Here is a 12,752-nt window from a genome sequence, read left to right on the forward strand (position 1 = left end):
TCAGTAGTGAAAAGTTAGGTGGTGTGGTATTCTTTGTTTGCCATTTGTTTAAAAGATAAAACAACAAATACCTTTCATCATGTAGATACTGGCTTATAAAGAAAATCAATTTGCAGCATCACTCACAAAGGCAACACGACACTAATTATCACTCTCTATGCCCTTAAAAATCTCAGGATACTGACTATTGATAACAAGAGAAAAGCAACTTATTTTTCATGGTTGAATAAACTGTGATAATAAAACGTATGTCCCAGTGTGTCACATATGAATTTAGCCTAAATGTTTGCAGAGTTTTACCTTCAATATTTATTTCACAATATTTTCTCCCAAATTGGTTATTATTTGAGCTCCACGTCTTGATTTTGAATATTTGAATATGTATATACCTAAAGATTTGTGAGTTTTGTTTGTAGTAACACTTCCTCCAAGTCCAACCTATACAAGTTGTACAAGTTCAGCTAGATGAGCCAGAAATGCGTGGTGATTCTCTTAAGTCAAAAGCACTGATAATTTTCAACTATAGAAATACCACTTCTTATTTGAACCTCAGGAATGTTACAAATAAAAGGCTGTCCCAGACCATTCCAGAATCCCTCAAATTTCTTGCCTTTGTTCCATATCTATAGGTTTCATTAGACGAGTGTACTTCTTTCCGTCATGTCCAACGCACACCCCAAACTCTGCATAATCAAAAGTGAAATAATCTGCAGCTGGGGAGGATGGTGAAATTAATTTATTATTACTTTATTAAAAATACAAATGAAAGTTCCCCAAATGAACAGAAAGGAAGAAAAATAGTAAAGAAAACACAGACAATGCTGAAAAAGTCCCAGACTCCTAACACAAAATTTGGCAAATGAGCCAGTTTCAATGTAACTTATTTTAAATTAAAAAAAGATTCAAAGAAATTGTAGAGAACATTTCTACTCACATCAATGTTGTTATATGGCAGAAAGCAAGTGCAAGAAAAATCTGGAAAAAAAAAAATCATTGGAACCACCTCACTTAGAGTTCCTATCCCACCATGAAAGAAGAACACCTCAAGATAACACTTTTCTTTGAAATTATGAAAATTTTAGGAGAGACTAAGAATAATCACTTAAAAGCTGATTTGGGGGCTGAGGTCCAACAGTGGCAAACCAAGGCAATGATGCTGCAAAGACAACCAAAAGCCTATGGAGCGTGGGGCATGCCAGTAGGATGATTTTTTTTTTTTTATCAGACTGGCTGGCTTACCCAAGAGCAGCTTTTCTTCTCAGTCTCCTTTATCAATGATCATTTTACTGAATATGTAAATGTCAGCATTCCCCAGGGACCAGTCTTTTTCTCTTTACCTTCACACTCAATACTCTTTCTTTCATCACCGGCTTTATCCATGTCATTTCTAGCTAATGTCAGTAGCTCCAATGTATATACATAACCTACATCTTTCCTGGGAGCTCAAGAAATGCATGCATAAATGTTTAACTCACCATCTTCATTTGGATTTCAGAAGTACTAGTAGCTCATTATGTTTCAAAAAATTACGATACTTATATCTCAAAGCTGATTTATGTTCTGTGTTCCCTATCTCAGGCAAGAGCCTCATCATTCATCCATTTAGGCAGGCCAGAAACCTGGTAGTCATTCTTGTCACCTCTCTCTCCCTTACAATGCCAGAACCCTGGCATTGCTAAGTATTTTCAATTTTGCTTCCTAAATGTTCCTTATGGCCATACCCTTCGCTCTACCTCCACTGCCACTATCCTAGCTCATATTAGCATTATTTCTCACCTGGGCTCCTTCAATAGCCTTCTAAAAGGTTTTTAGGCATCCATTCTTACCCTCTTCTGATCCATTACTCCCAGGAGAACCAGAGCGATCAATCTGAAATATAAACCTGAATATGTCACCTCACTCTCCGCCACCATCCAACACAACACACAGAGATGCACGCGCACGTGCACGCGCGCGCACACACACACACACACATCCTTAAAAAGCTTCACTGGTAGCTTCTAGGATAAAGACAAAATACTTAAACTTTATGAGGCTCTGGCATGACCTGACTTCCTGCCTAATTCTCAAGCTTCATTTTGCCACCATCCGCTTTATTCTCTGCTTTACACACAATGAATTTCTGTCCATTTCTTAAACCAGATTCCCCATCCTGTCAAAGGCCATCTGCATTTGCATTTATTTTGCCCAGTTTACTAGTACTCATCTTTTAGAGCTCTGTTCAATGCTGTATCCTCATGAAATCCTCCTAGAGTCCTCACCCTTCACTACCTCCCAGGTTAGATAACGTCCCCCGTTATAAATTTTCTTGGCACCTTGTATTTTTTCCTTATAGCACAAATTATGATACTTTCTATAATTGTATGATTATTTGATTAGTCTTAATCTTCTCTATTAATTGTATTTTTATAAGGGCAGGGACTCTTTACAAGGATCCAACATACTGCTTGATATTTGTGTTTGTTCAAAATACATTCATTGAATGAATGATGAGAAAATATCTACTGTGTAACTGGAAAAGTATATTTAGAGAATATTCATAGTTGATTTACGTACTAGCATGAAGCACATGTCATTATTACTATTGTATTGTGATTACTGTTTCTATTTGTATTACTAGATAGAAAACATAACAGAAGAAGTGATTCTATCCACAAAGGCAATAACAACATACAACACTAAGGACCTAACATGATAAGACATTTATAGAACCTGATTGAAAAAAAAACATAACTTTTGACCAAGGTATGTAAAATAAGATAAAATGGGCATAATTGTGCCTTTTTCTTACATAGGGAAACTCAGTATTTGAAAAATGTAATTCTTTTTCCTAAATTAAAATATAAGTTTAGTACAATCTTACTTAAAATCCCTGTAGGATCTTAAAAGCATGGGACATGACAAAACCATTTTAAAGCTCGTTGGAATCAAAAATATGCAAGAAAAATGTTAAGGAATCCCCCCCAAAACAGAAATGCTGAGTAAAGATGGGTCACTCTTCCTATTAGATATGAAAAAAATAATAAAAATCTACTGACCATGGTAAAAGAAGAGTATTTAGACAAGAATCTATATATCTATATTAGATTTATATATATAAATACATGTCTATATTATATTTTTAATGTATAATTAAATTAATTCTCATTAATTCAATAAATGGTGTTACAGTTACTTGATAGACATTTATCATTTTAAAGAATGTTTCCTTCCTTGGTCCTTAAACCAAGACATTTCCCAAATGGACTGAATATTTCACTTTTTAAAAAACCTCTAAATGTAGTATTTGCATAAATTATTTTGAGTAGTTTAATAATCTTGGAATGGTAATGAAAGCAAATATATAAATAACAAAGTAAAATGTTGAAATATCAGATTCTAAAATTTTAAATCTATATTATAAAACTCAATGAGCATGCATAAGAGCTTGTTTAAACATGGAAAATTTTTGTAATAACTATGACAGAAAAGACTTGCTATACTTGCAAAAAAAAAAACCCTTAAAAATCAGTACAAAAAAGCAAAATTATGCAAAATCCTATGTAGATAATTCAGAAAGTCATAATATAAAGGCCAATAAACATGTGGAAGAAATATAATGTCATTAGAAAGAAAAACTGCAACCACAATAGTAAGATATTAAATTTCATCTATCAGAATTTGACAAATATTAAAATGTTTGATTGTAATAGGTGTAAAAGAAGATGCAGGAAAACACTCACATACACTTTCTGTCTGTTTTTCCCACTGGATGTGGAAAGTATAGTTACAGTCATTTTACCAAATTGGTTTACTTAGAGTTCCTGTAAATGTGAGTAGATAGTGCCACCAGAAGTGACCTGGGGGTAGGAGAAAGAAGAGGATACACTGGAGATCTTCCAGAACTATGAATTTTAACAGATGATGAGTAACTTAAAATATCATTTGTAAAAATTGCAGATACAAATATAAAATAGAATGGAACTTAAAATTCACATAACAAAACCAATTTCACAATGGTGGCCGATTAATTTACACTATAGCCTAAGAATCTGTTGTGAGTGCATGTTTTGCTTGTGTATTTCATGTAAGGATATTGGTATATTTTTTGTTTGGAATATAGTATCCAGTTGATGCTACAGGAAGTCATTCCATGCTTTATAGGCTGTTTTTACCATTTTACCATTTTGTGGGTAAAACAGACCAATATACCAACTGAATTGAATAAACACATGGTTATAACTGATCTAAATGGAGTATGCACAGTGGAACCACAGAACTAAGCCCTCTAAAGGAGGCTGGGATTTGGAGAGGAGGGAGAGCAAAGAAGACTACCTGGAAAAGGTTTTCTCTTAATGAGTTGTGAGGGGTTAAGACAGTGTCTTGAACAATGAAGGCATACCAGATATAAGGAACAACATAAATTAGGGTATGCAGTTCTTAAGAGCTGTGGCTTGTTCAGGGAATCCCAGTTGGGCTGACATGGCAGTAGACTGCCTACAAGGGATTGTTTGGAGTTAAAGTAGAAAGAGGTACCATGAAGGTATGTCAAGCTAAAGAGATTGAAAATTATTCTGAAGAAGTTTTTTTTTTTTTTTTTCCCGGCAGCTATTTTTGGTTATAAGCTGGGAGTGTGAACATACTCTCTAGAGAACCCTTGGAAATGTGTGAGGAGGGTGTTTGTGATTATAGCAGTTGGGAAATATTCTAGGCGTTTTATGGATGGGCCAAAGATGTTGAATATCTTGCATGCAAGCTAATCCCTTTGAACAAAATCTGAACCATCCAAAATATCAATAGAACCTTTACTGCAAAATACCGAAGTTTTAAGCAAAGAAGTTACATATTGTGATTTGCATATTGGAAAGATCACCTCGGCAGCAATACTCAGGGAGAATTTTTACTGTGAGTGAGACTGACAACGGAGAGATTAGTTAGAACAAGTTTGGAGAAAAAGTAACAGGGAATGAGAAGTCAATGCCACTGAGGATGGAGAAAGAGAGATGGACTTGAAGAAATAGAATCAACAAAATCTGATGAAAGAGTGAGAGGGTGAGACAGCAAGAGATTTAGGATTATTCTCAGGTTTCTGGCTTCTTAGGTACCTGGATGGAAGATGATGACATTTACTAACATGGGGAATAGAAAAGGAAACAGGCTGAGGATGTAACTGATGCGTGTATGGAGCATCTCTCTGGAGATAAAGTGGGTGTTATATCTAAAGATATGTGAGCCATCACATCATGCAATAATGCAGTTTCTATTCTCATTTTTGCCCTTTCATGACTAAACTCAAGAAGACCAATAGAAAGAAATATGAAGAAAGATGAAAATTCTGGTTTAAAATCAAGCTAAGCAAAGATACCAGTGAGACTGTTATAATAAGGATCCCTAAAGATGAAATTGTACTAATTAAGCATAATCCTGTACAACTTACACTTTTAATTCTCTGCTGGATTTGATTTTGATGCCATCAACAAACACCTCAAATGATATTTAATTCACATCAATGCCTTACCATGGTACTATCTTACAAGTTAAAAACAAAAACAAAAACACGAAGAGTGCATTTATTTTTATCTAAGAATACAATCCACCACAATTTAAAGAGTGTGTAACAAAAGCCTACATATATAAGCAATTACAGTTAAATGCCATCAATACTATAAGAGATTGGTCTGCACATATGTGAAGTAAAAAATGTGGATTCAGATGGTAATAAATAGAGGAAGGTAGAAATGCAATGTGAACAATTTTCCCAAGAGTTGAAACTGTTATGAGATAGATCTTATAACGAAAGGCAGCTGGAGATACAGAATGACCACAATTGTTAGTCACTTTAATGAGAAAAATGCAACAAAATTGAAGACATCTGTAGTCCAAATGTAAGCCCTAAAGATTCAGATAGGCAGATGCAGTCCAAGCCCCTCCTTGAGACATCTGACAAGTTTCTCTGAATAATGCTGTGCCCTGTGGGCTCTTACAGGCAGTTACAGCCTTCATTCCTTCAAATCTGTGCTCTTGCTGATGCCACTGAGGACAGTTTCCAGGTGGTTTAAACTCAAGACAAGATTTGAAAATCAGACCCCAATCATTTTTATCAGTAGCACAAATGATAACCCTCCTTCTGTTTAGTCTCCTCTCTCTTCTCATAACCCTTGAATTAATCACAACCTTAGCCCTCAAAATTAAACCCTCCTTTTCTTAATCCATTAAAAACCAAGGATGCCAAATCCAACGCTTGATGATGCTTTCTCCACATAACCCCTCCCACCACAGGCACAGCATGCTGTCCTTTTCCCCTTTCCTTTGGAAGTTTTGCTCCCTAATGATTTCATTCTGGAGCCAGATGATTTCATCGACCATCTGTATAAGGGTACTTTCCAAATCTACTTAACTGCCCCTGACCTAGTATTCTCCAATCAGTCACACATTTTATCATGTTCAGCTATCCTTCCAAAGGAATCACTGTCATGGTGAACTGCCATGTAGAGAGCTGTGAGTAAGACTGGAGTTGTGTAACTTTCCTCTGAGTTCTTCTGTGTTAAATAGAAACATCTTTTGCCTGACTTTTGATGTCCTCCTCTTGCTGTCCCCATTGTCCCCTCTTAACCTAATTTTCCCAGCAACTATGTGTATACTCTGTGACTCTTTCCTCAGTCTAGTCTTTGAAAATAAATGTGTTCTGATCCCTTGCCCAGGTTCTTCAGTCTCATCCTCTTCTTCGCTAAGATGTTGATTCATCTTTCTTTCTTCCACAGTAGGTATCTCCTCATCTCCTGTAAATCTGATGCTGTTTCACTACACTTCCCTTGACCTCAAGGCTCTCCTCAAGTAACAGCCTTCCAATAGTTAAAACCTTTATATGGGTCTACACTGAGATGTAGATTAGAAAAAAAAAAAAGACAAAAACCTGTCACCTGACTCTTCTAAGCTCTCTGGTCCAGACTATACTTCCAGCCTTATCTCTTACACCACCACATGAAATCCATGCTTCATCTGAAACTGGGCTAATATAAGTTGCCAAATATACTTCACATAGCCTTTCCTGAGGACCTCCAAGCAGACATGACTGTTCCTTCCTTGGGCCTTTCTAAGTGCCTTGGATCTCTCTAATACAACTTACTACGTTGAATCTCATGACATTGTTATTTTCTAAATTTCATGGAATCTCATTCGCCTTGAACCTCTTTGAGCACTTGGTTCTGAGGCTTGCATTTAATAATTGCTCAGTACTGTTGTTGAAATAAATAGATTTAGGTAGCCTGGATTCTTCACTGTCCTGTGAGCATGGAATAATTATCCCTGCTTCGATTTCTCCTCTTTTTTTGTTTCTTACTCTAAAGTGGCTTTCCTTTTTGCCACAATTTACCAAAATTATTCCCCTTCTTTATTACACAACTCAAGTTTTATCTTCTTAAAGACTTTTATGACAATATAATCACCACTGGCTAATTCCTTTTCTCATCTACTACCTATATCTCAGATGGTTGGCCCAGCATAATTTAGCACTTAATTGTTCACCATCTGAAGGCTTTTGTACCATTTCATATGGGTTCAACTTATCTATTCTAGACAACACATTCCTAACAAGGAGTGATCATGTGTTATATTTCCCTATAGTGTTTGGCAGAGTGCTGAGTAGGAGCTTCTAGTAGAAAATGTGTTGCTCCACCCATATTCTCTCTTCAAAGCCAAAGCATCAGCTCCTGGAATATCTGTTACTGAGGACTCACAGCCATGCCCCTCATTAAAAATTTCCTTCAATCACCAAGACTGCCTTTCAGAAGGTTCTCCCACTCTGCACCCCTTCCAGGTTCTGGCCCAGAGTCAATGACCGTCTGAGTCAAGGTTACACAGACCCTTCACTCTTACTGTGAATTATAACAACTCTAAAGGGCCATCTCAGTTCCAGAGCTTCTTGTAGGATTTCCCAAAGCCTCGATGTCAGTTGCACGTGGGTCAGCTTCTCCTTCTGTCCAAACCTGACCTTCTGTATCTCCCGAGATGACTCCCCAGTAAATCTTCACATAAGTTGCCATAGAGTCTGTTTCCAGGGAACCCAATCTAAGACAGAGCTTAAATCTTTTTATTATTTCTCCCACCTATTTAATTATGAAATAACTCCTTTTCAAAATTGAAGCAAGTGTATCATTGCTTTTCCATCATCACTAAACTGGTGTGAAATATAGTAATCCCCATTTATAAATTTATGGACTACATAGGGTAGCCTTTCTTCTATTAATGAACATCATGTTAGATATGGTTAAAAGATGCCAAAGTCATTTTGTGTATTTTAGTGAAATTTTAAAGGGAAATAGTTTTTGAACAAGATTTAAAGAGGTGAGAAGAAAAAGGAGGAAAAATATGATCAGATAAGAATTTGTTTAAAAAAATATTGGCTATAGATGATTGCCTTTTTTTCTTTATGACATTAACTCAACAAGTGATTCTTCAAAAATTTCTGAAGACCTTAGGTGTGGTAAATTGGGAAACATAAAGATTTAGGGAGAGCTTTCATGTATGCTCCATCATATAAAATATTTTCACCAATGTTGTATCAAGCTCACTTAGTGAGTTATGATTCAATGGAGAGTTTTGCCTGAAAAGAAAATATTTTTCACAGTTTATGATTCACTTTTAAAAATAAGTACATTCCTCTAAGATAGAACTCAGACAAGTAAAATTTTAATATAAACTAGATAAAAGCACAATCACTTTGATGTTATTTCTAACTTTGGAGCCATTACTGTTATTTTTCTTTATGTTTTTCCTAATTATTAACAAAATAAAAAAAATCTTATGGATAAAATGGTATTGTGTTAAATGAAATAAGCAGCATACAAAATTACACGTGTATTTTGTCATAATTATGTCAGCATATACAACGAAGACTTTAAGGAAGTATCCACAGATGTGAGACATGGATAATTAATTTTTCTTCCTACTTTTCTCCATTTTCCAAAAATGCTGTTATGACTGCAAAAATTTCACCCTCAAAACCTATAAAATAAATTTTATAAATGAAATATTTTTTGCTTAAATGCCAGCTTGAAGATAAAGAGAGTTGTATTCAATCTTCCATCAACAAAGAGTTAAAAAAGTGATACTATAACTGTGAATTAGAAGATTTAATTATATCATTATTTGCCATCTATAGGACATAGGAATAGTGATATAACCTCACGTGACCTTACTTTTTAAAATACGCAATTAGTGGCCTTGTAATACATTAACCTTAAGCATCCTTATCCTCTTAATATGCTATAATTTTAAAATTTAAACAGCAAACATTTTTTTTTTTTTTTGCGGTACGCAGGCCTCTCACTGTTGTGGCCTCTGCCGTTGTGGAGCACAGGCTCCGGATGCGCAGGCCCAGCGGCCACGGCTCACAGGCCCAGCCGTTCTGCGGCATGTGGGATCTTCCCAGACCCGGGCACGAACCCGTGTCCCCTGCATTGGCAGGCGGACTCTCAACCACTGCACCACCAGGGAAGCCCTAAACAGCAAACATTTTTTTTTCACACCTAGGTCACTACACTTTCCTGGTTTCCCTTTATTCCTACTCCAACTCCTTAGCTGCTTCATCCTCACTTCTCCAACCTGTAAGTATTCAAATATCCCAGAATTCAGTTCTTATACAGTTTCTCCTTTCTTTCTATACTCAATTATTTAATGATTGTATCTACTTCCATGGATATAAAAGCCGTATATATGCTGAAACTCCTAAATTTATTTTTCTAACCTGGACCTCTCTTCTGACCTCCAGATTTATACCTAACTTCCAACTCAGCACGTTTACTTAGATGATTGATAGGCATTCTACATTTAACTTGCCCCATCTTGTTAAATCTTTTAGCTCCTCAAATCTTTTACCTTGATAGTCTCCTCTATCTCAGCTATTGGCAACTTTTCTCCCAGTTACTCAGGCCAAAACACTTGGATTCTTGCAAACAACCTAAACCAACTTGGGCTGATTTAAGAAATGCAATTTATAGATTTTATTTGAAGTTCAGGGAAATTCAGAGCAAGTTATAGAACCCAGGTTCATAAAATGAACAGCTATGAAGGGAATGCTGACATTCAGAGCCATCTTCAAAATCACACCCCAGAAGCAGCCTGGTGAAACCAACGAACTGGGCACTGGATGACATTTCTGGCACTACTGGCCAAGTTTCTTTGGAAACCTGGCTATTACTGCCCTCACTACAGGTATGACCACCACCATTCTCCTTACTTCTGTGCATCATTGTTGAAGTAGGCAGAATAATAGCTCCTAAATGTGTCCACATCCTAAGCCCTGGATCCTGGGAATATGTTATGTTACCTGGCAAGGCAAGGAGGAATTAAGGTTGCAGATGGAATTCAGGTTGCTAATCAACTAACCTAAAAATGGGGAAATTATCCTGAATTTTCTAGTTGTGGGCTGGGCTGATGTAGTTAAAAGAGTCCTTATAAATGAAAGATGAGGCAGGAGAGCCAATGTCAGAGTGATACAATGTGAGAAAGACTTGACCAAATATTGCTGGCTTTGAATATGTCTAAAATGAAACTGCAAGGAATTTAATTTCTGATGCATAACACAAATAGACTCAGATAGATGATAGATAGATAGATAGATAATATTTCTGAAAATATGCACAAGAAACTGCTAACATTTGTTGCCTCTAGCTTGGAGCATAAGTAGACTAAGAGTCTTGACATTTGACTGATGGAATTTTTATTTTTGAAAGTATTATTATTATTAATTATATAGAGTGAATACATTTCAAACTATAAAGTCAGGTATGCAAGACGATGCTATTTTCATTTGCAGTAACTAAAAGATTAATAACTTGTTGGTGGAGAAGGGGCTGACCCAAGAGGGAAATGAGGCAGTGTTTAGAGGTGGTAGAAAAAGCCTAAGCTTGCAATTGTTCTTAATATTAATGTCTGTTTTGCCAGACCCTGCTTACTTCCTTCTAAATTACCAGCAATTTCCTCCCTGATTACTACCACTTTGGAGACTTCCTAATTTACTATGTTACTATTTCCAGGGATTGTGTCATATAGAAGCCCTCAGTTTTCAATATGTCCCAAGGAGTTCCACTAAATATGATCTAAAAATCTGCAAGATTCCCCATTGCGCATTATCTCTGTTCCCAGCATGAGTTATATTATCTCATATTCCTGAAAGTCATTGCATTATTAAGCCAGAGATCTAGGATTCAATATGCTTTTTTTTCAAGAAAAATTACTAGATTGTAAACTTGCATTTTTTAAATCTATGAAAAGTTGACAAAAACCAGGAATGTTTATTATGATATTTTATTATGAGTGTCTGTAAGAAAAAAAAGATCAACAACCACATACAAGCTTACAAAGTTTAATTTCAACACATTCTCTGTTATTGTGACAAAAGCAGCCCCAAAATTTATTTTTTGTTGTTGTTATTGACTTTTACAGGTTGCAGAGAAAGAGTTCCCGGCAGTGACACACCAGGAAATCTTTTTGACCGAAGACACGTACAGATGGTGTGCATCTGTGTTTTGAACGTAAAGCAACAATTGACCTAGAGTTTTAAAAGTGAAAGTACATTAGCACCAGAACATGTGTCTTTAAAGCCTTGCCAAATATTGGTAATCTTGACCAGCAATGACAAGAAAAAGGAAAAGCACCTTTAAAAGAAGTTGATATTCAAGATTAAAATAATTATGGCTTCAAAAATATTTCTTTAAATTCTTGTACTACACTTTACTCTTTTTCTTTTAACCAATATTTTAGGAACTTAATCAGTGAAATTTATAAGTTTTGGTATTTTATACAATTATTTTCATCTTCTGGGGCTTATAGAATTCATCTGTGTTTCTGACCAGGTTGAGGTAGTTGAAACAGGAAGGTCTTTTCTAATTTCATGTTTGACTATTTCAGAAGAAAGGTTATCTTTTGATAGTAAGCACTGTCATTGCTCTGCAAGTGGGCTAGTATTCAAAGAATGTAACACAGTGTTATTGGAAGAGTGTTGAAGTTTATTTATTATAGCACCACTGAGACATTTTGAAATTGGAATTGGTAAAAAAATAGAACAAAAAGCATTTGAACTGTATTTGGTGTAACAGCAAAAAAAAAAAAAAATAATAAAATAAAATTTTAAAATGTATTCTTTTTTGGTCAAATTACACTTTTTCCAAAAATTTTGGAAATAAATAACTGGAACTTGGTCACTTGTACTGGTTGACAAGATTAGAACAAGAGGAACACATATGGAGTGTGAAACTTTTTGCTGGGATTTCAGATAGAGTTTGGTTTATAAAAAGCAAACAGGGCCAACGTCCACACCAAATTCTTGATCAGGACCACCAATATCGTAGGGTGCAATATCTACAATAGGTAGTCTGACGGCCTTGCGTGTTCGATATTCGAAGACTGTTTTGCCCCATTCCCCAGTGTGTTTCTGTAAAAAAGAGCAAAAAAAAAAAAAAAAAAAAAAGTAAGTGATCATGACATTACAATTACTTAGACAGTTTCTCTGTTTGACAAAGTTAAAAAAAAAAATTTTGTTGAAGGAAGTTGCCAACTCGCCATGTATATTATCTTCCATACATCTGAGACCTGCTCCAGTCCAAAGTGATAATTCTCCCAGTCGATAAACCATATTGTTAACCAAAAGCTTTATAGGGCTTCAGGGTAAACCCAACAAGGAGATTGCCACAGGCCAGTCCATTCTCAGAAACCTTGGTTCTGGTCATTGTTACTAGGTATAGAGCTGGTTTACTTAGAAGTGGATAGGTCTC

The 12,752-nt window shown here is 35.7% G+C and overlaps 1 protein-coding gene across 1 annotated transcript in view; it reads right to left on the reverse strand.

The window, feature by feature from the left end:
• Positions 1–11,270: 11,270 nt before the first annotated feature.
• COL3A1 (collagen type III alpha 1 chain) overlaps positions 11,271–12,752 on the reverse strand; it is a 38,794-nt gene continuing 37,312 nt past the window's right edge. The window contains exon 51 of the mRNA XM_019931540.3: positions 11,271–12,412. Coding sequence (XP_019787099.2) covers positions 12,266–12,412 — 147 coding nt within the window. The 3' untranslated portion in view covers positions 11,271–12,265. The remainder of the gene's footprint in view (positions 12,413–12,752) is intronic.

This window comes from Tursiops truncatus, chromosome 7 (assembly GCF_011762595.2).
Source record: "Tursiops truncatus isolate mTurTru1 chromosome 7, mTurTru1.mat.Y, whole genome shotgun sequence".
NCBI classification, from domain to species: Eukaryota; Metazoa; Chordata; class Mammalia; order Artiodactyla; family Delphinidae; genus Tursiops; species Tursiops truncatus.